The sequence below is a fragment of the Canis aureus genome, chromosome 33 (assembly GCF_053574225.1).
Source record: "Canis aureus isolate CA01 chromosome 33, VMU_Caureus_v.1.0, whole genome shotgun sequence".
NCBI lineage: Eukaryota > Metazoa > Chordata > Mammalia > Carnivora > Canidae > Canis > Canis aureus.
In genome coordinates this window covers 8,791,004-8,818,122 of record NC_135643.1, presented here as the reverse complement: position 1 = coordinate 8,818,122, position 27,119 = coordinate 8,791,004, and the positions used below count along the sequence as shown (strand labels likewise).

The window sequence follows — 27,119 nt, the reverse complement described above, 5'->3', positions numbered from 1 at the left end:
GTTAAGAACTTTAAATCCAAAGATCTCTGAAGCTATTTCCAATGAACCCCTCACCATCTTTATCTCAGTAGATTGTACTTAACTTACTATCTGTGACTTTCTATCCATAGGAAGAGCTTGCACACTTAAAAAAAAAAAAAAAAGAATGTCCATGTTTTTAATATTCTGAGAAGAGAAAGAAATGATGTTACAAATCATGGTCGTGTGTTTGTTTTTTGTTTTTTTTTTCCAATCCAAATGTTCAGACTGTTCTTCTATAGTTACATTTTTCTCCCCTTTCCTATTCTTCAGTTAGGCATTTCTTCCCATGAGAATGCCACTCCTGTGAAATTGATACACAACTCAGCAGGACACCTTAATGGACCTGCACGGACAGTTGGAGCTACTCTGATTGGATACTTGGGTGAGTCAGATTGTCTTACTGTTTCAGACTCCTTTATTGGCCTTCAAATCTGCATTCACTGCATTCATATTTTATAGTGTTCTTACAATATTTAGAAATTAATAACAATCTCAAACTCCAGTCAACTTTAAAAATCATAACCTTTTTAAAAATCCCATTAACTTTTTCCCTATTTTGTCAGCACTAATGAGTGCCGACTACATATTTCTGTGTAATTTCAAGGTAAAATTCACACTACATTTAGGGATAGAGATGTAAAGATTTAGAAATATTGGTGATTATTGCATGGTTTGGTGCAGCAGTGGTGGCACCCGTGAGTGCATCTGTTATTTGGAAATGAGCTAGAAATAAGACCTCTGGAGTATAAACAGTGACTCCAAATATAGTAGAAGTTAAAGCTGGTGGACATTCTACAGAGCCTTGTACTTGATGTGTGCTTAAAAAGAGTTGATTTTTTTTGGTTAGATAGAATCCTGAGACATAATCCAGTCATGTCATCCAAAATTCAGAACCAGCCATTCTATATCTAAAGTACATTAATATTGGTTCTTTATTAGATTAATAAAAAGTTAGTGTTCTATTGGTCAGAATCCTACGTATTTATCAGTCCTTGGCAGTTTTTATTGTCTCAGTGATGTGTACATATCCTAACTTTGGTTTTCTTCATTAACCACATTGCATTATAAAACAGTTTTCTTTATGCTAATGCACATGTTAGTTTTTCTTTATTCAATTCAGCAAGTATTTACTGAGCTCTGCTCTATGTCCTTTGCAAAAATATAACAGCACATGGTATAGTAAAAAAAAATCAGTGAGTGAAGAGTTCAAAGATTGAGGTTCCTGCTCCTATTCTGTAACTGTGTGGCATTATACCAGACATTTGAGCTTTTTGGACTTCAACTTTCTTATCTATAAACTAGTAATACTGGCCCTAATTACTTCAGAAAGTAGTTTTCAAAATTTGGTGCCATAATATATGCAAATATTATGGATACTGCAAAGCACATAGAAATATAAAATGCATATTAGTTTTATTTTTGGAAAACTCAATCTTGATTAGTAGGCAAATGACATTCAAACAGTGCTTTCTTTTAAAAGCAAGGTTAGAAAAAAAAAAGCAAAGTTAGGAACATGGAAGCGAGGTTTCTTTAGTTGACATGAAGTGAGTTCTAGTGCTGGGTTTCCACATGCTTATGCTCTTCTGGAGTCACTGTCACTGGTGTACTGTTACTCAGACTATATAACTAGAAAGTTTTGAGTAATGGCTACTGATGTACCTTGCTTGGCTCATCTTGGGAATACTTGGTCTTTGCCAGGATGACATCCACAACCCATTCCCCAGTTCAGAGTTCAAGGGCTGTTACCTTCCCCAAGTTTATTCCCCAGCAGTACCTAGTCAGGCATTCTCCTCACTCACCTCAGAAGTGAATTCTCAGGGCCTTTATACTTTGCCTTTATGCTGTCCAAAGCTACACAGTCAAAACCTTTGAGCTTGCTCTCGAACCCCAACCCTTCTCTACTCACTCCTTTACTCCCACCTCATCTCTTAGTGTAGACATTAGCATTTATTACATTCCACATCCGACCTTGAATTTTTATTTAGAATTTTTATTATAGGATAGAGTATAATTTAAAATTAATTAAATATTTCTTAAGATGATTTATTCAGTTCTTGTTTACATAGGGAATTTAATTATTTTTCACTGTCTTTTAATCAGGAGTAAGAACATTTGTCCCTAAGCCTGTTGCCACTACTTTGCAGTACATTGGTGGAGCGGCAGCCATCCTGGGCCTGGTGGCCATGGCTTCTGATGTGGAAGGGCTATATGCAGCAGTCAAGGCCCTGGTTTGTGTTGTCAAGAGTAACCCACTAGCCAGCAAAGAAATGGAAAGAATCAAGGGCTACCAGGTTTGTAACCATAAAGCTTCACTCTCATGTTACTTCATGTTTAGGGGAAAAAAAAAATCTAATTTTCATTATTATTTATATTTTTTCAAACTCTGGAAGAATTATTTCATCCAAATGTACTTTAAAGGTCAGTAGTTTTTTAGTAAAAGTAATTTATTTCAAGTGAGAATGTGAATTGTTTATTTTGGCTCAAACTTTTTAGCCTATCTCATCAAATCTTGTTTCCTAAACTCTTGAATTAGGCTTTGTTATTTCAGTTATTCAGTTATTTCAGATCTATTTGCTACTTTAGAATTCTTTTTCTCTGTGGAAATTGGAGTGAAATGAAATAGGGTCATATTGCCAGCCCACGCTAGCTGCTAAATGGGTGATAGATTGAGAGAGTTCCTTGTTTTCCTTGTCTCTCCCCTCCACATCCAGTCATCTTTTACTGACTGCCCGACCCCGCTCTCTTACCGAGGGGATGTAAAAACCACTCTATAATACCTGTGCCATTGCTAGTCCTGAAAACTCAAGTGGGATTAAAAATATGCAGTATTCATGTATCCACAACCTACTAGGTTTAAGCAAAAAGTTATTTGTCAGAAAAGAAACAAGTATTTGGAGTAAAATTTAATCTCTTTAGTATAGATGAAGTATGAATGCCTTCTCCTACTATAGCCAGCAGTTCATTGCTAGTGAATAAACTGTTTACTGTTTGTTTTCTGTAGATTTAATCACATTATTTTGGTAAGTGTTCTATTTTGCAAAACTTTCAAAATGATTATTGTGGCATTGCTCACCACATTTCATGAAAATACACAAGCCCTCTAAATGTTCCAACATTATGAGGATAACTAATAATTCTATATCCATTCCAGAGATTACCATTCAACCTTTTAAATTTGAAATTATGAAGACTATGTTGCAAAAGAAAAATCCTTGTAGTGAAATGTAATAAAATGGATAAAAAGAGTAAAAAAGTTGTATGTACATGTAGGCAACAAATTAAATATATGTGGATTGAAAGCGTTTATGTAGAAGATATTTTAATGATAGAGTAGTTGGGATGACCCTGCTTATTAGATTTGCTCTAATTTTATATTGTCAGGGATCCCTGGGTGGCGCAGCGGTTTGGCGCCTGCCTTTGGCCCAGGGCGCGATCCTGGAGACCCGGAATCGAATCCCACATCAGGCTCCCGGTGCATGGAGCCTGCTTCTCCCTCTGCCTGTGTCTCTGCCTCTCTCTCTCTCTCTGTGACTATCATAAATAAATAAAAATTAAAAAAAAAATTTTTTATTTTATATTGTCATAATAAAAATTTAGAAATCAGCTTGGAAGTCTCAAGGAATTGCTTTACATAGAGTTCGTGTGTGTGTGTGTGTGTGTGTGCGCATATATGATATGATTAATCAATGGGCATATGATACTGTTTCTTCTAGTTGCTGGCGATGCTGCTTAAGAAAAAACGTTCCCTCCTTAACAGCCACATTCTCCATCTAACGTTTTCCTTGGTGGGAACTGTTGATAGTGGACATGAGACCTCCATTATTCCAAATTCAACTGCCTTCCAGGATCTACTTTGTGATTTTGAAGTATGTATATGAACACTAATTGTTAATATACAGTCAATGAATCCAGGTCTTACTCTGCATGTTGATAGAGTTAAGTATTAAAAAATTTGTCTCTAGGATGTGTTTAAGTTCTATAATTTTATGATGCTCCTACTAGTGTCATTGGTAAAGTACAAAAATAGAATAGTGATGGGGTTTCTTCTCCCCAGGGGTATTCCAGTTTACAAGTGGTGTAGAAATGAAATGGTGTATAAGGCATTTATCTAACTATAGCTAATTTGCTGCTTTCTCTAGCATTATAAGAGGCAAACATATATTCATTAAATAATTCTAATAGGTACCACTTACTCTCATATATCCCTTCTCCATTTAACTTCCCATTCACAGTACTTTACAAGTCGTCACTATATACTTTATATACTATACATTTGATGTCGGTATATATCTCCCCTGTGGGGCTGTGGACTTCACGTGTGCAGAGATCCTGTCTTCATTTGTATCCCTACCACCCAGATTGATGTCTAGTACTAAATGTTTGCTGGCTGTAATGTCTAGGCCACAACCCTTCTTTCTCATAACTACTATAATCTCTGTCTTTTCGGTTATTTTAAATTCCTAACAAACAGATTTTGTGAGCACCTGGGTGGCTTAGTGGTTGAGCATCTACCTTTGGCTCAGGTCATGATCCCCAGGTCTGGGATTGAGTCCCGCATCACGCTCTCCCTCTGCCTATGCCTCTGCCTCTCTTTCTGTGTCTCTTATGAATTAATAAATAAAATCTTTTTTTAAAAAAATCCCCCCAAAAAATAAAACAAAAAAACAGGTTATGTGCTCTAATTGCTTTCCTGAAACTTTATTTGAATGCATATTAGCATCCTGGCCCATACTCCATCTACAGTACCTGCAGCTCAGGAGCAAATTCTGCATTTGCTTTCTCTCTCTTTTTTTAGATTTTATTTATTTACTTGAGAGAGAGAGAGAGAGAGAGAAAACGAGTGGGGGGAGGGGTAGAGAGACAAGCAGACTCTCTGCTGAAGGGGAGCCTAATATGGGACTCAATCCCAGGACCCTGAGGTCATGACTTGAGCCAAAGGCAGACGCCTAACCAGTTGAGCTACCCAAGCACTCCAGTGTCTCCCTCTTTTTGCAGCTCCTGACTCTTGCTAGCCTGCAGCTCCTGTATCTTTCTTACTACTTGCCCCATAATTTTCTGGCTTGGAAATTTTTATTATTTTACTTAAAAATGTCCAACTTCTTTACCTTCTTTTGTTTTCTTTCCTTTTTTTTTTTTTAAGATTTTATTTATTTATTCATGAGAGACACAGAGAGAGAGAGAGAAGGAGAGAGAGAGGCAGGCAGAGACACAGGCAGAGGGAGAAGCAGGCTCCATGCAGGGAGCCAGATGTGGGATTCGATCCTGGGACTCCAGGATCATGCCCTGGGCTGAAGGCGGGTGCTAAACCACTGAGCCACTCAGGGATCCCCTTTTGTTTTCTTCCCTTCAGGTTCTTCCCACAGCCTCATCTCTACAAAGTTCAGCCCTAGATCTGAATCTCTAGCTTGGCATCTAAATTCCCCACTTAGTTCTGATCTCTTGATCAACATTTCCATTTTTATGTCCCAGTAACACCTAACCTGAACTTAACATCTTCCCCCAAATTAGTTCTTCCTTCTAACTGTATTTCTGTTAATAAAACCATTTCCCTAGTCACCGAGGCTTGAAATTGAAAAATCAGCTTTCTTCTTCTTCCCTGTTTATAAACAGTCTGAAATTAAGTCCTATAGACTATACTTCCATATTTCCTATAGTTTACCTTCTTGTTTCTACTTTTACATCCTAGCCCAAGCCCTGATCAACTCTTCTCTTACCTGCTAGGGTAACTACCACTTCTTTCCTCCTTCCCTCAACCTATCCATAGATCTTTTGACCTCATTCTTTTAAAGCATAATCATACTAATTATTCAAAAGCTTCTGATGATTTCCCTTCCAAACAATAAAGTATACATTTCTCAACCTGATATTCAAAATTGTAACACACAAACCTCTCATTCTTTTAGAAAATACCTTTTGAGCATCTTTGAACTAGGCATCCTGTTGGTGCTAATGATGCAAAAATAAAGAAGTCCATTAGAAGAGAAGAGCAAATAAATAGACCAATAAAAATGTGTAAAAGTATAGAGATAAAGGTATGCAGAGAGAATTACAGGAGTACTAAGGAGACCTACTTAATCAAGCCTGGCTTTTTTTTTTTATCTGGAAACTGATATGTTTAAATCATGGGTTATCTTTAGTTTCAAGTATCTGATAAAAATCTAATATACAAACATCAGAAATTTGGTTGCTCAACATATTTTGTTTCATTTTAAATTACCTCTCTCATTTTATGACATCATATAGCGTTCCTAATTAATGCAAAACATAATAGTCTATAAATACTTAATTCACCCTATTTTTAAAACAGCATCTGACAGATAAAAATAATAGTAATAGAATTTACAGGCATTTTCTTTTTAGTGGTTGTTCTAAAATTTATAATATACATTTATAACAATTCATTCTGTCTTCAAAGTATATTTTACCACTTTACCTATCGCATAAAAACCTTACAAAGATAAACTTCGATTTCTTTCATCCTGTCCTTTGTGCTGTTACGGTCCAACATTTTATTTCTGTATGTTTATGATCTCCATAATACTTTCTGTATTTTTGTTTAAATAGCAAGTTATCTTTTAAAGAAAATTTAAAAAATTATTTTATACTTACCCACATATATAATATTCATGGCATTTTTATTCCTTTGTGTAGTACCTGATTTCCATCTTATATGATTCTTCTAACTGGAAAAACTAGCATTTTTCATGGTGCCTGTCCACTGGCCTTCAATTCTCCCATCTGAAAAAGTCTTCATTTTTTCTTTTTTGAATAGAATTCTAATTGACTTTTAAAAATTCTTTTTATGCCTTAAAGATGTCCGTCACTCCATTGTCTTTTCTTTTTCTTCTGTTTGGGATTTGTTGACTTTTCTAGATCTGTGAGTTTGTCATTTTTATTGAATTAGAAATTTTTTAGCCATTATTTCTCCAGCTATTTTTCCTAGTGCCTTCCCCCAGTCTCTTCTGGACTCCAATAACATATGTCTTAGATTGCTTGATGTTTTCCCACAAGTCACTTATGCTATATCTAGTAATTTCTTTTTAGTTCTTTTCTCATGCTTGATTTTGAATAGTTTCTATTGTTGTGTCTTCAAGCTCACTGAATTATTTTCTGCAGTATCCAGTCTCCTGTTAGTCCCATCCAGTATAGTTTTCATTTTTTTTTATTTATTAAATTAATTGTTTAATGAATGAATCATTGAACATTTCTCTGAAAAGTTTCAATAATGATAATAGTTCACACATACACACAAAAATGTTCATTATCCTGAATAAATGCTATCTAAATGCTATTTAAGTATGTCTCAAGGTCTTGCTACAGATCATTGTGGTACAAGGGGGTTTGGGGTTCAAGAAATACTTGGAAAACAATATAAATCTTTTTTTTTAGGGGAATATGTGTAGAACACATTAGCAGATTATTATAGTTTTCATTTTAAATATTTTACTTTTCCTCTATAGAAGTTCATTTTGGATCTTTGATTGCTTTCTATTTTTCCTCCTCATGTTCATATTTTTGGTTATATTCTATAGTATATGGAGCTTAAAAAATTTATTTATTTATTTGAGAGTGAGTGAGAGCATGCACAAGTTGGGGGAGGGGGCAAAGGAAGAGGGAGAGAAATCTTCAAGCTGACTCCCCACTGAGCACAGAGCTTGTTGTGGGACTCTGAGACTATGACTAAAGCCAAAATCAGTGGTCAGCTGCCTAACCGACTGAGCTACCCAGGTGCTCCTTGAGCATATTTTTAATAACTTTTAAGAAGGCCTGATAGGGGCACCTGGGTGGCTCAGCGGTTGAGCGTCTGCCTTTGGTTCAGGTCATGATCCCAGGGTCCTGTGATTGAGTCCCATAACAGGCTCCCTGCATGGAGCCTGCTTCTCCCTCTGCCTGTGTCTCTGCCTCTCTCTGTGTGCCTCTCATGAATATATAAGAAAATCTTTAAAAAAAAATAAAAGTCCTGATAATTCTATCATCTCTGTAATTTCTGGGCTATGTATAGTAATTGATTTTTTACCTACTTATGGATCATATTTTCCTTTTTCTTTGTGTTCTTGGTAATTTTTGATTGTATACTAAATTTTACATTAGTAAGTGCTAGATTTTGTTGTGTTCCATTATAAAAGTATTGAACTTTAACGTTGTGGTTATCTTTTTGAGTCACACTTTTAATATTTGTTAGGGTGGACCTAGAGTAACCTTTAGTACTAATTTAGCCCCATTACTCAGGTATTTCCCTTCTAGGGCCTCTATTCAACTCCCTATATATTAGGAAGTCTCCATGCTCTTTGGTGGGGGTACAGACTAGTCTCAGACTCATAAATTACAGGAATTGTTTGTTGCACTCAACTGCAGTGATTGATTCCAGTTTTGGACTCCACATGAGATTCCAGTCACTCAGTCTTTGTCTGCAGGATGCAGCATTCAGTATTCATTCTATTCTGTATGCTGTGTTCAGTATTCAGTAATAATATTCAGTCCTTGATTTACAGATGATTTTTCAATACGTCTTACCTTTCCAGTTGTTTTGGAGGGTAATTTCCATAGCAATTAATCTTTTATAAATAGAACCAGAAGTCTTATATGTTAGCATTTTTATAGGACTTCGCCAAATATTATAAAATATTATAAAATTTTATAAAGTGGTTATATTCAGTCAACTATATAAGTGAAATAAGTTTGTGTGTTGCATGTATGTTTGTTGGATAGTCATTTGGGGTGTTTTTTTAACCCTAAATGTACCACTATTCTTTATTTTTATTGTAGGTTTGGCTCCATGCACCATATGAACTTCATCTTTCCTTATTTGAACATTTTATTGAACTACTCACCGAGTCCAGGTATTAGTTAATACCATGAGTTAATTGTTCAGTAATAGAAGAGATGATAGCATGGTCTATATAAAATTTTCTTTCTCTTACAGTGAAGCTTCAAAGAATGCCAAATTAATGAGGGAATTCCAGCTAATTCCCAAGTTGCTACTGACTCTTCGAGATATGTCTTTATCCCAACCTACCATTGCTGCTATTAGTAATGTGCTGAGCTTCTTACTGCAAGGTTTTCCCAATAGCAATGATCTCCTCAGGTAGTGAAAACTTCTGTATCTGTTTATTAAGTAAAAGTATCAGTGAGGTTAAAGTGAATGAGACAAATGTAATTGGTTCTTATGCATGTGTCATACCTGTAATGTTAATATTCCAGATACTTGTAAGGCATAAAAAATATGCATGTCTCAGTATCTTGTCTTTATATAGCAAAACCAGTTGTTGCCACTAGTGAATAAGAAAATATATAGGACTGAGCCCAGCGACATTGATTGTCCTAGACGTTAAATGTGTTCAGTATAAGAATTCTCGGTGCATCTTCCCTAAGCCCTGCTACTTCTCAAGTGCATGTGCCAATTGTGCACAATCTCCTACCCTGCCCCCTGTAGTGGGCATGCCATCTCTTTTATATATTTATTTTCTGTCACCCAAACAGATGATGAGATTTTATTTTTGTATATTCAAACCTTTCATATGATTTATTATTTTGCAGCTAATGAGAAATGGCTTAAGGCATATTTACAGGTTGTCTGTAGAATAATTTTAATATCTACATGGTAATTCCCATCTTAAAATGGAAGGAAAATGCAGCCTAACCAAAGTATTTTCCAAGTAGAGAATTCCTTAAACTCAATTTGATCACTTTTCATGTACTTGCCCAGGTATCACAGGTAAAACCATGCTGACTGATTAGAATATTCCCTATAGACTAGTCTCTAATCTGTGTACCATGTTTTTTTTGTTTTTGTTTTGTTTTGTTTTTTTACATTTATTTACCTTAAGGACATTTTTGTAACTTTGCAACAGATTTAAAACTGGAGTTTGAAAATTATTTTGGAGATTAGTGTGTTTGTTTTTTAACAGTAACTATTTAAATCTTATTCTGGAACTATAATAATCACTTTGCTAAAATTATCACTGAAACCCATCAAGTTTTTATTTTTATCTACCAATTTAGAAACTAAAACCTAGAGAGGTTAAGTTACCTGCCTCAAGTAACAAGATTAAAAACTGGTAGAGCCAGGATTTTAACATTACCCGTGTTTCTAAAACTAAAGTTCTTAATTACCAGGCTACAGTGGATTCATATAGATAATGTTAGGACATTTTAATTTGGATCATACTGTTCAGTTCTTAAAAATGCATTAAAGGGTTAGTGCATTAAAGGACTCATTTCTGGAGAAATATATTTTATCCTATGCTTTAAAATATTGTAACATATAATGTTAATTACAGTGTTCCTAGGGGAAGTAAAATTTACACAATCTCTTAAAGGTCTATAAAAGATTAGTTAAAACAAGAAGTATTATTTTTTCATTTCTTTGTGTTTGGGGAGAGAAAAAACCTAAAATCCATAACTTTTCTCTTGTTTTTAAAGGTTTGGCCAGTTTATTTCTTCTACTTTACCAACATTTGCAGTTTGTGAGAAATTTGTAGTTATGGAAATAAACAATGAAGAGAAGCTTGATACTGGTGAGTCCAGTCTGGAGCTTGAAAACTAATTGCTATGCCCTGTTTTCTTGCACAATTTATAATTATATGTGATGCTGTTATATTACTTTTCTCCTTACATTACTTTTCATGGTCTTTCACAGATGTATTTATATAATAAGCAAAGTACAGAATTACCTATGGAACTTAATAGGGTGTGAATTCTACTTAAAAACTAAAATCTTTCCTGGTGGTGGGTAAAGAGATGGGTGAAATAAGGGAGATTAAGAGTACACTTACCATGGGTGCCTGGGTGGCTCAGCAGTTGAGTGTCTGCCTTTGGCTCAGGGCACGATCCTGGAGTCCCAGGAGCAAGTCCCACATCGGGCTCCCCGCATGGAGCCTGCTTCTCCCTCTGCCTGTGTCTCTGCTTTTCTCTCTCTCTGTGTGTCTCTCATGAATAAATAAATAAAATCTTAAAAAAAAAAGTACACTTTACTTGATGAGCACTAAGAAATGTATAGAATTGTTGAATCGTGACCTGAAACTAATATAGTATATGTTTGTTTTTCTTTTTTTAAAGATTTTATTTATTTATTTGAGAGAGAGAGAGAGAGCACACAAGTAGGGGTGGGGAGGTACAGAGGGAGAGGGAGAAGCAGATTCCTAGTTGTGTAGGGAGCCTGATTCAGGGCTCGATTCCAGGACCCCAGGATAATGACCTGAGCCAAAGGCAGACACAACCAACCGAGCTGCTCAGGTGCCCCTATAATACTGTATGTTAATTGTAAGTAAATTAAAAAAAAAAAAAAAAAACTCTTAAAGCAGTAAAAAAAAAAAAAAAAGAAAAGCCACAGAGATGAAAGGCACAGCATAGGGAATAGTCAGTGATATTGTAAATGTTGTATAGTGACAGATGGTAGCTACCTACACATGTGGTTGAACATAACATATATAGATGTCAAATCACTGTGTAAAAAAATTAAAAATAGAATTAATTAATTAAATCTTAGAGGATTCATAGCAGTGATCCTTTAAATAGCAAACTATTCTATGTGATTTTTGAATATTAATTTTTAAAAATTATATACATCTTCAGAAACGCAGATACTTGATAGTATGAATTATATCTATATAACTTATTTTCATTTTCCTATGAAATATTTAGTAGTCAGAAAAAACACTTACTGGAATCATTTTATGTAAGTATAAAATAAATAGTTAAAAAAATAAAAATAAAAATAGTTTCATAAGTTGTGGGATTCTGAGCCCATGAAAACCACTTTTTTTTTTTTTAAGATTTATTTATTTTAGAGACCATGAGCAGGGGGAGGAGCAGAGAGAGGGAGAAAGAAAATATCCAGCAGACTCCCACTGCAAGTAGAGCCTGAGGACATGGGGCTTGACCCCAGGACCCTGAGATCATGATATGAGGCAAAATCAAGAGTCGGATGTTTAGCCAACTAAGTCACCCAGGCACCCCCACTTTTCTTTTTTAACCTTTCTTCATTTGGTGCATATTTTTTCCCCTTCTGGTCCATATTTTTCCTTTTATGTATTCTAGGATAGATTTGTTGGGAAAGCATTGAAAGAACCTTTTACATTAACTTGTAATTAAATTCACAATATCTTATATTTGTCGGCATTATTTCCATTATTATGCTATTATTCCTAAATCATATCACATAAATGACTTTCCTTATACCACTATCCACCTGGACAGTGGAGAAACAATGCTGTTGAATCAGTACCACACAAAGGTGTTTTCCTCCGTTGGCTATACCACCTGGAACACAGCCTCTCTGGTGCTTCATGAATAAGAAGAGAAAGTGTTATAATCATGTTTTTCAAAAGAGAACCTGGGATTTAAGAGTCTCTTTAAATTCCTTAAACCTGGGATTTCCTGCAAATTATAGCGGAACATAAGGCTGCTGCTGACCACTCATCTACTCCTATACTTATTTGGAACAATGTTGATATTTCTTTGATAAAGCAGATTAGCAGTGGATGAGAAGCCTAAAGATAAAATCAATGGTTAACACTTACTGAGTGCCTAATATCTGCCATGCACTGTTTAAGTGCTTTTTATATTCTTATAACAATCCTATGAAATAAGTATTATTGTTATCCTAGTTTTACAAGGGAAGAAACTGAGGCCCAGAAAGATTAAGTAGAAGAAATTTACCTGAGATCATACTACTTGCATTTGAACCCAGATAATCTAGACCAACACTGGAAGCTTTTTGACCACTACATTTTTCTGCCATTTGCAAGGATTATTTCTTAGCTCTGAATTAATTAATCTAAGCCAAGTAAATTGGTATTAGCAAAAGCCCTTTAAAAAATCTTTGGAAATATGTAACGTTTATTTCAAATATTAAAAAGATATATGAAAAGTATTTCTCTAGTCTCTATATTTCTTGCTGGCTATTGAATTCAGTTAGTACAACTAATATAACATTTTCTTTGAGAAGAGCACAGTCGTGGAAATGTATAAACTGCTAAGTTTTTCTGTTGATCTGCCAGGTTAATCAGACCGGTATTCTCATCATTTCATTGCCATTTGAAATAATAGAAAAAATCAGAAGTATATTACTGTTCTTGATAGTATAGGGCATTTGCTGTTTATTTAACATGGACAGCAGGTTCCTTAAATAAGTTCCTTAAATCGGTCCAATATGTGTCAGAGCTACAATTTTGGGGGAGGGGCTAATCCTTTTGCTGTTCTGAGCTACTATTGCCAACTGCTGTTGTACATACTGTTATGTGTAAGGGCATAAGTATATTTATTATGTTTGTAAAATTCATTCTGTACAGTTGCAGATCAAGGTTGCTCTTGTTGTGATATACAGGATATTATGTTTTAAAGACCATCTTGGAATACAATTAGAGACTTTAGTATTTTGATGTACTAAGACCTATTTTAAGTTTAATATTTTACCTTTGCAAAAACTTTAATTAAAGATGTTATTTAAAAAAGAAAAAAAAGTATTTTACGAAAGACTATATTAACTGCAATGTGATGTTCCAAAAAATTAAAACCATAGTTTATTCTTTGAAGTAATTAATACAACATTCAGGATATACCTACAAAAAAGAAGATGGCTTAAATAATGCAGAACAGCAGTATAATAATCAGTGGAAAATAAAATAGCATAAAAGGGTAGTGCACTATGGAAGAAAGCATCAGTCTGAGTGGGAAGAGGTTAAGCTGGAAATTCAGAGTTTTATTGTTTTATATTTTAAAATTAGGGGAAGCAAAACTAACAGTGAGAAAACTAGATGTAAATCTAAGGAGAAAAATCAAACAATCAATCAGTCTAAGGAGAATTTTTCACTTCTGTGTGGATCACTATTTTACTGAAAAGGAATAATTGAAAGGAAGCTCTCTGTATCTCAATTTAGGTTGTATGGTATGTTTTTAATCAAGCAGTTTATAAAATACCAGTCTTACCTCTTAGAAGAGAAGGGAATCTTGAATCTCCCTTGGTAAACTTGAAGCACCCTTCCCAATGATTAAGGCACAGAATTAGCATTTTAAAGTTTTTTTTTTAAGTTTTATTTATTTATGATAGAGAGAGAGAGGGACAGAGAGGCAGAGACCTAGGCAAAGGGAGAAGCAGGCTCCATGCACCGGGAGCCGGACGTGGGACCGGGTCTCCAGGATCTCGCACTGAGCTAAACCGCTGCGCCACCCAGGGATCCCAGAATTAGCATTTTAAAAGACAATGTTTAAGGATGAAAGGAATCCCTTGCCCAAACAAATAAAAGCAAATGACCATTGAAAGTCCAAGTTTAGCCTGAGCTTCAGTTCTAGAATAAAGGAAGGCCTGGAGATTGTGATTTACCAAGCCAGAGCCCATCATTGTCAGGCCTGGGTCTGGAACACCGGGCCATGGAGTGCCCTCAGTGCCAGTTACCCCAATCCTCCGCCCACCTCCCCTTCTGCAACCCTTTTTTTGTTTCCCAGAGTTAGGAGTCTCTCATGATTTGTCTACCTCTCTAATTTTTCCCACTCCTTTCCCTTATAATCCCTTTCACTATTTCTTATATTGCATTAATGAGTATAACCATAGGATTGTCCTTCTCCAATTGACTTACTTCACTCAGCATAACATCCTCCAGTTCCATCCATGTCGAAGCAAATGTTAGGTATTCGTCCTTTATGATGGCTGAGTAATATTCCATTTTTCTTTATCCATTCATCTGTCGAAGGACAATACAGCTCCTTCCACAGTTTAGCTATTGTAGACATTGCTGCTATGAACATTGGGTTGCAGGTGTCCTGGTGTTTCACTACATCTGTATCTTTGGGGTAAACCCAGTAGTGTAATTGCTGGATCATATGGTAGCTCTATTTATCTCTCTTTTATACATTACAAATTTATTGAGTAGTTTATGTATCTTATTTTTCATTTTTAAATCTTGTAAATTTATTTATATCCTTCAAAATGAAACTGGCAATTAAGAATTTGGATCGATATTTTTATTCACATGGCTATTTTCACTCTACTGGTGGGGTAAATATTATTTAAGAAAGGGTTTACATCCTTTTATTACTTGTTTTAGATATGTCAAATGTAATGAACAATTTTCAGGTTTCTAAAGAGAAGTAGTTAATAGACCCTTCTGCTTGTCCACATTAGTGGAAAGCACTCCTAGAGAAAATATTTCCTAAAAAATGTATTTTTCAGTGAGATTTCCAAGAACAATGTTGTGTATTTTATACTGGTTTATCTACTAAGGCAATTTAATATATATATTTTCATTGTAGGAACTGAAGAAGAGTTTGGAGGTCTTGTGTCTGCTAATCTTATACTTTTGAGGAACAGACTTCTAGATATCTTGTTAAAACTAGTTTACACATCTAAAGAAAAAACCAGCATTAATTTGCAGTAAGTAAAATTTTCTTAGACTTGATGGTAGCAGTGTCTATTACTAGTTAAATCAGAGTAAAGGAAGAACTGCTACTGGCTTTTAATAGATTTTTTGAACCCTGCAACTTATAGTATCTTCAAACAAAACTAGTCTTTCTTGAAATTTTGAGTACTAATCCTTGAAATTAATGTTCTGTTTTTTTCTTCTGAATTCATCTGCCTTTAAATAGAGCTTGTGAAGAACTGGTCAAGACACTGGGTTTTGACTGGATTATGATGTTTATGGAAGAACACTTGCATTCCACCACAGTTACGGCAGCCATGAGGATTCTTGTTGTGCTACTGAGTAATCAGTCTATCCTCATCAAATTTAAGGAAGGACTCAGCGGTGGAGGGTGGCTGGAACAGACAGATTCTGTCTTAACTAATAAGATTGGAACTGTATTAGGTATGGGACTTACCATCAGCTGCTTTAAAATTAAGCTTTCTTGTATTTTGTTTGTTTTTTAAAAATCTTATCAAAGCTTATATACTCTTCAATTTATCTGACAATCATTAAGAATCATGAATTATTTTTTTCAAAGATTCTATTTATTTGAGAGCAAGCACTAGCACGAGCAGGGGGAGGGGCAGAGGGAGAGGGAGAAGCAGACTCTCCCAGATGAGTAGGGAGCCTGATTCAGGGCTCAATCCCAAGACCCCAAGATCATGACCAGAACCGAAGGCAGATGCTTAACTGACTGAGCCACTCAAGTGCCCCAGAATTATGAATTTTAATGAGTGAACAAATGAATAAAAAACTTAGTTTCAAATTTGGCATTTTTAATTACAAATCAAACTGAAGTCAGACACAGGATATTAACAATGTGAAAACTCAAGAGAATTCCTTATTCTCTTTTTGTTGTTGTTCTGTAGTTCCCTTTCTGATCTGTAAGTAGGTAATTAGCAAATTATCAAAAACTAAATTAAGAACAATCAGTATTTTGAGTGCCAATTCTGTGCCAGTTACTAAACATTTTCATTTTCACAATAACTTATTTTCACAATAGTCCCAAGAGGTATAAATACTATCACACCCATTTTAGAGAATGAGAAAACCAAGGCATACAGATGAAGTCACTTGTCAGTGAGGAAGTGTCAAAAATTGAATCCAGGTCAATTAGATTCAATAAAACTGTGCTTTTAATAGTTATATTGCCTCTCAAAGATCTAAGCTCGAAGTTTCAGCCAAAGTTCCCTATTACCTGCTTGCTAGTTCTATTCTGTTTTTAACATGGAACTAAGCATTTAAGTAAAATTAGAAAATTATAGTTTCTTATGTTAGATTCATTTGAACTGCTATATTTCTGTTCACATTAAAGACATTTTTTGGAAAATATATATTTAAAATAATGTTTTTATTGAGAATTATAGTCATTCAATTCTTAAGGTATTTTTAATTCAAGTATTTTGAAAATATATTCCTTTATAACATTACATTTTAAAATGCTATGTAATTGTAGTCTGGAATAAAGCATCAAGAATACATATTTGCCCGTGTTATTTAGGAGTCCAGATTGAATATGCAATTTATCTGAAAAAAAAATGTAAAAGCATCAGTACTTAGGTGTTGCCTACACTGCTTTCTCAAATATTAAGGAAAATGATAGGAAGACAGATTTTACAGCATAAGATGATTTTATTGTTATTTCATATTGGAGAATGGCTGAAGAAACTTTGTAATGAAGAAAAGAATTCACTGTGAAATGATTTCTCAAGAAAATTGTTGGCTTTCAAATATGTATTCTAAATTATCATTATATATATACTTTCATGATCTAAAAAGTCTCACTATTTTGCAATGACCTTAGGAGAGGGATATAACCTACAAACATTATTATAAACAGTTTGATAGCAAGAGATTTCACTCGTTGACCTTAATGATAGCTGCTAGGAGAGTAAGCAATAAATGTGAATTCTGCTGAATGTGTGTTCTGTTGAATGTGAGAGTTTTAAATACTAATTGATAGCACTGTTTCTCATCAAAAGCCAAAACCACCCACAGTAGTGTTAACACCTAAGATTCATACAGCACATTGTGGTTTGCCAAAGTCTTTTAACATGTGTCATCTCCTTTGAGCTTCATGATTCTGGAGGCAGATGTATATTTTATCATAAGTTATACTTTATAAGAAATAAGCCTAATAAATACAAATTAAGGATTGATTTCTCTAACTAGGAAAGTAACACTGTTAAGTGCATTAGGTTCCTGAGTCAGACAATAATAGTGTCTAAGTAGCTGTCTTCTAAATGGTAATCCTGTTCTTTTGTCTGACCTGTGTCACTTCAGTAATATCAGAAAAAGATGCTTTTTCTGTATCTGACCTACCTGACTTCGTGCCTTAGAATTTGTTTGTCCTTCATTCTGCTTACAAATTGCATATGCTTCTCTTATTCTAAAAAAGAAATCTAGGAATTTAAGTTTAATATAAATTTGATTCAATTTAATTTTCCTAAATACCTGTGTGATAACACACATATTTGTAGACAGATATATATATAATATTATATATATATAATTTGATTCTATTTGATGTGATGAGCAACCTGTTCTTGCATGTTTTATTCACATTTATTAGTTTTTATAAAATTTTTCTTTATAAAATACCTTCTACATAGCTTTAACTTGAATCTTAATTGTTAGTAACATACTAAGTATTCCTTAAAATTAATTATAGGGAAAAGTAGAATGTGAGAATTTAGAAAGGAAATAAATGCTGGTACTAGTTTTCATTTAGGACCTGTAATTTGTTCAAAATTTATTTTCCTATTTAATGTATAAAATTATCACTTTATGTCTTCTGACTTCTTAAAACTCAAGACTTTTTTTTTTGTAGCTTAGAATTCACTATAAGCAAAAACCACCAGTGTCCCACTGCAGCCAGTCTTTCAGAAATGTGCCAGTGTCCTTAAGAAGGCCAAGGGAGACAGTGTAACTTTACAAACTCTAAAATAGAGACATCGGGCTGGAGTCTCCTTACTTTAGTCTCTCTTGCTAAAATAGAGACATACTTACTGGAGTCCTAGGGCCACCACTCTTCAGCTTTGTGACTTTGAACAAATTGCATATTTTCCACATAAACTTATTTCCATCCATATAAAAATAATCATAGCAATTTCTAACTCACAGATTTATTGTTTGAGAAATGAGATGATAATATGAAAGAGATTGGCAAATTGCTATGCAGTTTTTTAATTAGAAAAAACTTCAGAACATTAATTCACATCACAGTAAGCAGTTGCTTAGGATGAAATCATTAAAAAGCTAGCTAGACGAACTTCTCTTTTATTATTTTAAATAGTAGCAAATATGTGCTCACTTCATCCTAGAAAAAAACAAATTGTAAGAAAAAAATGAATATTCATTTGAAATCAAAATTGCTTCAGGGTAAAAATCCTTCTCTTGGTTGCTCTTCATATGAGTTTTACATTGAAACTCTGGCCAACACTTATTCTGTGCCAAGCATTGCACTAGGTATGGGGAGGCAAAAGGACTAAATGTTAAATTTATAGTTGTATCCTGATTAGTTACATAACCAAAGGATCAGGATTGACAGAAAGATGCTATGTAAGCCACATCCATAAACACTGACCATTTCCTAGCAGAGCTGTATTTCTAGGAAGAACCCTGCATGTTCATTCAGATAGCCACAGTCACAGCAGGCTCAGATTTGCTGTCCCAGCGCTGGGCAACCTTCCAGCAGAATCACGGATCATGTTGTGAGGAAGGATTTATTTTATTTTGTCTTGTCTCAAAACTTGTACATAATTTGCAATCAACTAGTTTAACATGATCTTCAGGACAAATGACATATTAACTAAATATAGTTAATTATAATTACATGCTAAATATAATTACGGCAATTTTTGTTTTTTAAGGTACATTTTTGTATATCCTAAATTTTGGCCACATTTTGAATTTTATTTTCTTCTTAGGGAAATTTTAGAGCTCACGAGGGCATTGTTTTAATGAGGAGAATTTACATTACCTCATGTATCTGATTGTCTCAAGTATTTTTCAAGACCTGTACTCCAATAGACAGGCTTGCTGAAATCAGAGATAGTAAAGTAGAACTTTTAACTGGAAGATTAATTCAACAATGGAATAGTTAATTGTATTAATACGGATATTCTGGGTAGAAATGTCACATGTACTGAATTACTCCTTTCTTTGTTAATACAGCATGACAATCAATTATTCATCTTGTACTTACTGTTACGTTTCCTCTCCTCTTAGGATTCAATGTGGGCAGGAGTGCTGGCGGGAGATCGACGGTCAGGGAGATTAACCGGGATGCTTGTCATTTTCCTGGTTTCCCAGTTCTTCAGTCATTCCTTCCTAAACACACTAATGTCCCTGCTCTCTATTTTCTCCTCATGGCATTGTTTCTACAGCAGCCAGTTAGTGAGCTGCCTGAGAACCTGCAGGTCAGTGTGCCTGTCATCAGCAGCCGATGTAAGCAGGGTTGCCAGGTAGGAATTATCTAGTAAGGCGTAAGTGTGATTATATGTGCCGGAAAATCACCACATGGTGATCGGTTACTCACAGTAAAACCGAAAGGCTTCCATCCCTTTCTCACAGTTAGAATTTGATTTGGGAGGAAAAATCTGAAGATACTGTAGAAAACTTTTGCAAAAAGTCCTTTTTCCCTATTTGGTTTTTTGGTTTTGTCTTGTGTTGTTTTGTTTTGTTTTGTTTTGTTTTTGATTACTCTATATGATCCTGTGTGCATAAAGACTTTGGGTGGTATTTTAATGGTGACGTGAAGAATCCAAGTGATGTGATTTTATCTAAAAGTATAATGTCATTTCTATAGAACGAAAAATAAAGAGAGTTCTGATTACAAAAATGTTTTAAATTTCTTAATGATTGGTGACATCCACTTTAGGAAAACACTAAAGCTTTATTTGAATCCTAGTTGAAGACTATTGTGGATATCTATATATAGCTTACGTTTTTGGCACTGTGAAGACTTAGGAATTTAGTTTTCAACTCAATTACTATACTTCCATCATAAAGCCAAATGCTAATTCAGATCTATTCTAGTAATTGACAAAACCTTTTAAACCAAAACAAAGTCTGTACCTTTACATTAAGTCACAATACAGATTCAGGCTTAACAGAGTTTGGTTGGTTATATAATTTTTCAAAATAAGCATGACACCATAGTCATAAAGTGTTATATAAAAGTGCTGTGAATAAGTCTCCTCAACTGATTTTTATTTCGTCAAATCTTATCTGTATGTAACCTAAAAGTGAATTAGAACATTGCTAGGAGAGGGGGAAAAAAGTGAGTCCCACGTGCTTTTTTAAAAGATTGGGCTTAAAATCCTCAGTTCTATAATGTGATCTCCTGGTTAATTAGCATGTACTTTCTTTTTGTTTGTTTTCGTTATAGAAAAAAAGTAGAAAACAATGTTTTTAACATAGGTACCTAAGACAGGATGATACATAGTATTCTCTTTTCTTTATAAATGTAAAAATATACAAATTTTCAAAATTTAGGAGGGAAGAATGTTAGATCTCTCTCTCTCCATCATTGATCACTTTGAAAAAAACCTAATTAGTTTTGAAGTTTTAGAATATTGGAACTTGTAAGGGACTCTAGGTGAAAAAATTGACAGTGGCTAATCTTCATTCACTTTGACCTCTGCAGTTTGATTTAGATTCCATTTGGACATTCATCTTTGGAGTTCCTGCCTCCAGTGGAACTGTGGTCTCTTCTATCCATAATGTGTGCACAGAAGCTGCTTTTTTATTATTGGGGATGCTCCGCAGCATGCTGAATTCAGTAAGTTTACAGACATACTTAAACCTGCTGGTACTTCCTCCTGCCTGTGATATGTATATATTTTTAAAGAGTTTATTTATTTATTCATGACAGACACACACATGGGGGGGTGTGGGCAGAGACCCAGGCAGAGGGGAGAAGCAGGCTTTATTCAGGGAGCCTGATGCGGGACTTGATCCCGGGTCTCCAGAATCACGCCCTGGGCCAAAGGCAGGCACTGAACCGCTGAGCCACCCAGGGATCCCTCATTTATTTAAATAGAAGAATCCTTCGGTAACATAACTGTTTATTACCTGCATGGTCTCTGGAAGCTCAGCCTCTCTGTTTTGTTATCTCTACTGTAAGGATGGACGGTGCAGTTGGTTAGACCATGGACTCTGAACCTCTGCCTGGATTCAAATCCCATGTCTGATACTTAAGACATGCTAACCTCTATATGCCTCAGTTTCCACATGTATAAAATGCTGATGTTAAGAGAACTTATCTCTTAGGGTTGCTCTGAGGTTTTAATGAGGAATTAGTATATACACAAAGCACTTACAAGAGTACCTGGTATGTAGTAAGTGCTTCATAAGTGTTAATTGATGTTATTAGTGTTATAAAATGTATATTACAATGTATACATGTATATAATGAATATATGTTATAGAATATGTCATTGCAATATGTTACTTGAAAATCACTTTCATTTAAAGGTTAAAAATATATTTCTGTTTTTTCTATTATTATTATTTCTAACTTAGAGATGAAGAATTGGAAGACTAAGTGACAAAATGTATGTTCCTATTTATCTCACAGGAATACTGTGAAAAATGACTTAATTTGCTTATACAATTTAAGATCACATTATAAGAGGAATTACTAACTGGACTCTCTGGATTACAAGCACTGACAAACTTAATTATAGTCAAAACTATTCCTATGTCATCTTAGAAAAGGACATTACATTGTATCAATTTAGGATGCTTTGGGACTCTTATTTTGGCTCCTTTTCATAAACATAAAAATCTAAGTTCAAAAAACTCAACTCTGGGCAAGTATCAGAAGATTGGTATTGTCGTCCCCCCCCCCCCCATTTTTAAAGATTTATTTATTTATTTTAGAGAGAGAAAGAAAGCAAGAATGCACTAACAGGGTGGGGAGGGGCATAGAGAGGAGGAAAGGGCAAGCTGCGTCACCGCTGAGCACAGAGCCCTATAGGTGAGGCTCCACCGCTGGCCCACATGGGCTCCATCTCTGGACCAGAGCTTGTGACCTGAGTCAAAACCAAGAGTCAGTTCCTTAACTGATTGAGCCACTCAGGCGTCCCCTTTCTTCCTTTTATCATCATCGTTATTGTTGTATTGCTCTTTTTTTATGATTTTATTTTATTTTTTAAAAGATTTTATTGACTTATTCATGACACACAGACAGGGAGAGAGAGGCAGAGACACAGGCAGAGGGAGAAGCAGGCTCCATGCAGGGAGCCCGATGTGGGACTCGATCCCCGGTCTCCAGGATCAGGCCCTGGGCTGAAGGCAGGCGCTAAACCGCTGAGCCACCTGGGCTACCCTGTTGTATTGCTCTTAAGGAAAAAACACACTCTTATGTGTCTCCTCCACTCCCAACATTCTGCTATAACACTGCTTTACTTCTGACACTATGGTCACAAAATACATGGGGGTGTTTACCACACTAGCTGGGTGTCCACAGCTCAGTTCAGTTCCGATGCTGTTCACCTGGAGATAGCATCATTCCTACCAGACTGTAGTTCCCTACCCCCACATCAGATGCCAGTCAAAAGTCCATGTTGTTACCTGTGCTTCTGACCTGCCAGCTATAAATTGGAGGTTCCCAAATCACTCAGGAAATCATTTTACTTACTAGATTACCAATTTATTATAAAAGGATATGACTCAGGAACAGCCAGATGGGAGAGATGTAGAGTGTAAGGTATAGGGAAGGACACAGAGCTTCCATGTCCTCTCCACCTGTTGTTCTCCCAGCACCTCTGTCCATCAACGTAGAAGCTCTCCAAACCCTGTTCTTTAGGGGTTTTATGCAGGCTACATTTCATAGACGTGATTGAATCATTGGCCACTGGTGACTGAACTCAATCTCCAGTCCCTCTCCCCTTCCTAGAAGTTAGGAAGTGCAGAGCTCTAGTTCTGAAAGTTCTAACCCTCTAATCAGGTGGTTGGTTCCCTGGCAAGCCTCTATCTTTCAGGGCTTTCCTTAAGCCTGATCATTAACATTAACTCAGCTGTGGTTGAAAGGGGTTTGTTATGATTAATGAAAGACACCTTTGTGTCCCTTCTTACTCAGGACATTCCAAGGGTTTTAGTACCTCTGTGCCAAGAATGGGATGGGAAAAAGACCAAGTATATATTTCTTATTATAAATCATAATATTACAGTTGAATATTGTTGGAAGTGTTATTCTTGTCATTTTACATATGACAGTGTGAGGTTCAGAAAGGTGAAGTAACTTCCCCATCTTTTATGTTACTCCTAATTCTCACATGATGGAGGATGGGACAGCTTTGTGGATAATACAGCCACTACTGGCACCAACTATACTCATGGTGATAATGATAAATAATCAAAACCACTGACTCCATTTACTGAGCTGTGAGTATATCAGTGCATAGAGAAACCTTCTGCCAGTCTCTAGGAGAATTGTGTTTGTTTTAGCTCATTTCTAGATTTGTTTATGTATATTTGCTCATGTGTGTAGTTCGTAAGAGTTCTGAACCATCAACATACCCAGTTTTAGAAAAGCAGTGAGTAATGTATTTTTAAAGCAATTTTTAGCAGTGTCAGTTTTTCTAACATATTATTTCTCTTCTTGTCCCCATGACAGCCTTGGCAATCAGAAGAAGAGGGATCTTGGCTCCGAGAATATCCTGTGACCCTGATGCAGTTCTTTAGATACTTATATCACAACGTTCCCGACCTGGCTTCCATGTGGATGAGCCCTGACTTCCTGTGTGCATTAGCAGCCACGGTCTTCCCCTTCAACATCCGCCCTTACTCAGAGATGGTAGGAAAGGGGGCAGAGGGAATGTCAAACTGGAATTACTCGGCTCCAATGGTTAGCAGCATTTTCTTCCCAGTCTTTTAAGCTTTTGACCAAGTTATAGCCTCACCTCTCACATTATTGTCTGGTGTCGCCTCCCCACACTCTCCTTCTGCTTTCCCTAAAATAGAAGTGAACCCTACTTCCTGTTTTGTGTACTGTGTTCTTGCAAATCCTTGGTTAATCACTTCCCTCTTCAAGTCATCGCAGACCATTTCTTGCTTTATGTGCTCATAGCAGTGTTGTTGTGAAATGTCGTATCCAAGTCACAGAACTCTGGTCAGTCTGAATTGGTCTCCACTTTATTTATTTCAGAAATTAGGCATCTCCTAGACTTAGTCTTTACAGATTAATTATAGGATTGGTTGTCTTTATACAAAAATGAGGTCTGTGTTTGTCTTCTTCGTTCAGCTTTTCTTATTTTGTTCAACTTTTAAAATATTTTATAGTATTTTAATAGAAAATTATTAGACTATAGTCATAGGTAATACAGGTACTTCTTCTGTCCTTTAAAACAAAGCTCCAGAGACAGTTACCACTCCATACACTTCAGAATTTCATGATGTTTTCTATTTTACCACTTATTCTAGGGTCTAAAATAAACTGCCTTGTTCATACTAATTTTTCCTCATGTATAAAGGTGAAAAACTCATTATAAAAATGTGAGGAATTTTAGGAGAAAGAGAAATAAAACACATGACCTTAATACCTTGGCTTGTTTGTAATTTTTAAATCCTATATATAAATATGTATATAGCCACATCCATATGTATATAGGATTTATATATATATATATATTTTTTTTTTAAACAGACAATTAATATTATTTCAACACCTTTTCCTTCTTAGCAATTTATAATCTGTCTTTTGGTCTTTTTTTTTTTTTTTTCCTGTTGGCTCAAAATCAGCCCTGGTTTTATTTTGTTTATTGATCTGGGGTTTTCTTAATTTGCAAAAACGGATCAGCCCTTAGGTGCTACCATTGTGCCAGATCTTTCTCTGAAATTCTGTGACATTTGACTTCTCAGTAGCTGTATTTCAATATGCAAATAATGTCGTTCTCATTTCATTTATTTTAAGCACAGTTATCCACAATAGAGCTAAAATTCAACATAAAACAGATACACGGTTAGTGACTGGTCAGCTTAATATCAGAAAGACCATGCATTAAGTAACCATGACATGTGGTTCCCGGTTGCTACCTAGAAATGAGAGTTAAATAAGCAAAGTGAAGTAATGTATTGAATAGCTTAATACGAGGTAAAAGACTGAAGGGAAATACTGTTGCTACTATAATTTAGTTTTTAGGAAACATGAAAGTGAAAATATCATATAAAATCAAATATGATTAGCCTATACTCCTGCTTGATTTTACCAGGTGACTGATCTTGATGATGAAGTTGGATCTCCAGCAGAAGAATTTAAAGCCTTTGCAGCAGACACGGGGATGAACAGAAGCCAGTCAGAATATTGCAATGTGGGCACAAAGACCTATCTGACCAATCACCCAGCCAAAAAATTTGTTTTTGACTTCATGCGAGTCTTAATAATTGACAACCTCTGTCTTACTCCTGCCAGCAAGCAGACTCCACTAATTGATCTTTTGTTGGAGGTAAAGAAAAAAAAATGCATTTACATCTCTTGTGTAGTTTTTATACTTAGAACATTAATAACCAAGCACATTTTATGCCAGATGCCTTTCAGATTTCATATTTTGGGTTGTACAGGCAGAGCATATCACAGACTATGGGAATTTTTTTAAATCTCAGATATGCTATATACTCTAACAACTTATTTTCTTTCCATTCCCACAAGCGTATCCCTAATTCAGCCCTTTATCATCCTTTCCCTAGGCAGGAATTGATAGACTCTTCTGTAAAGGGCCAAAGAGTAAATATTCCAAGCTTTACAGGCCATGCAGTCTCTGTTATAAAACTATTCAACTATAACATTATAGCTAGAAAACAGCCAATGACAATACATAAATGAGTGAGCATGGCTGTTTCAGTAAGACTTTGCCACAAAAACAGACATAGGCTGGATTTGGCCCGTGGGCCTTCATGTACCAACACCTTCTCATGCCACTCACAGCGACCTTGTCTCCTCAGCTTATAACTCCCTACTTCCGTCCCACTTCTGTAATATTATCAGGTATTATTGCTCTTGGGGTCCTGTGCAGCTTAAAACATGGTGCATTGCACACAGTATTTGCTTAATATGCACTTACTGAAATTTCCCCAAGGCAGCAAAGTTCTAGGTTGCTTGCTGTCTTAGCTCGGACTGCTATACCAAATACCATAGACTATGTGGCTTAAGTAAGTAACAGACATTTATTTTTCACAGTTCCAGAGACAGAAATCTTGACATCAAGGTGGCAGCTTGGTGAAGTTTTGGTGCCCTCTTCCTGGCTTGTAGATGGCTGCCTTGCTATACTCTCACATGGCAGAGGGAGAGAGAGAAAGAGTGAGCACAAGAGCAAGCTCTGGTGTTTCTTTTTCTTCTAAGGGCACTAATCTTCTCATGAGCACTCCACCATCATGACCTCATCTAAACCTAATTACTTTCTGATGGCTCCATCTCTTAATGCCATCACATTGATGGTTAGAGCTTTGCCATATGAATTTGGAGGGACACATTTACTACATTGCTCTTGTCCATTTTCCTAATAAATGATACAGATCAGCTGACACATCAAAAATGAGCCCTAAGTGGCCATATTGCTGGCTCTAGAAATTGATCATCCCTGAAAACCAAATGTTCACCTAGGAAAAAATCTCGAAAGATCAAAGGAAGAGAATTTAGTATATGACTAGTTGCCTGTACATTCATATTCTTTTGGTCAATTCATATAGGTAGGG

At 35.5% G+C, this 27,119-nt stretch overlaps 1 protein-coding gene across 8 annotated transcripts in view; it reads left to right on the top strand.

The window, feature by feature from the left end:
* WDFY3 (WD repeat and FYVE domain containing 3) overlaps positions 1 to 27,119 on the top strand; it is a 235,135-nt gene that overhangs the window by 131,317 nt on the left and 76,699 nt on the right. For 4 of the 8 annotated variants that reach the window (XM_077882763.1, XM_077882765.1, XM_077882764.1 and 1 more), the window contains 12 exons: positions 292 to 403; positions 2,122 to 2,312; positions 3,735 to 3,887; positions 8,788 to 8,861; positions 8,945 to 9,106; positions 10,444 to 10,538; positions 15,271 to 15,391; positions 15,604 to 15,821; positions 19,650 to 19,885; positions 21,070 to 21,204; positions 24,046 to 24,276; positions 25,640 to 25,873. In XM_077882763.1, the coding sequence (XP_077738889.1) occupies positions 292 to 403; positions 2,122 to 2,312; positions 3,735 to 3,887; positions 8,788 to 8,861; positions 8,945 to 9,106; positions 10,444 to 10,538; positions 15,271 to 15,391; positions 15,604 to 15,821; positions 19,650 to 19,885; positions 21,070 to 21,204; positions 24,046 to 24,276; positions 25,640 to 25,873 (1,962 nt within the window). The remainder of the gene's footprint in view (positions 1 to 291; positions 404 to 2,121; positions 2,313 to 3,734; positions 3,888 to 8,787; positions 8,862 to 8,944; positions 9,107 to 10,443; positions 10,539 to 15,270; positions 15,392 to 15,603; positions 15,822 to 19,649; positions 19,886 to 21,069; positions 21,205 to 24,045; positions 24,277 to 25,639; positions 25,874 to 27,119) is intronic. The other 4 variants (XM_077882767.1, XM_077882766.1, XM_077882762.1 and 1 more) reach the window with 2 other exon arrangements.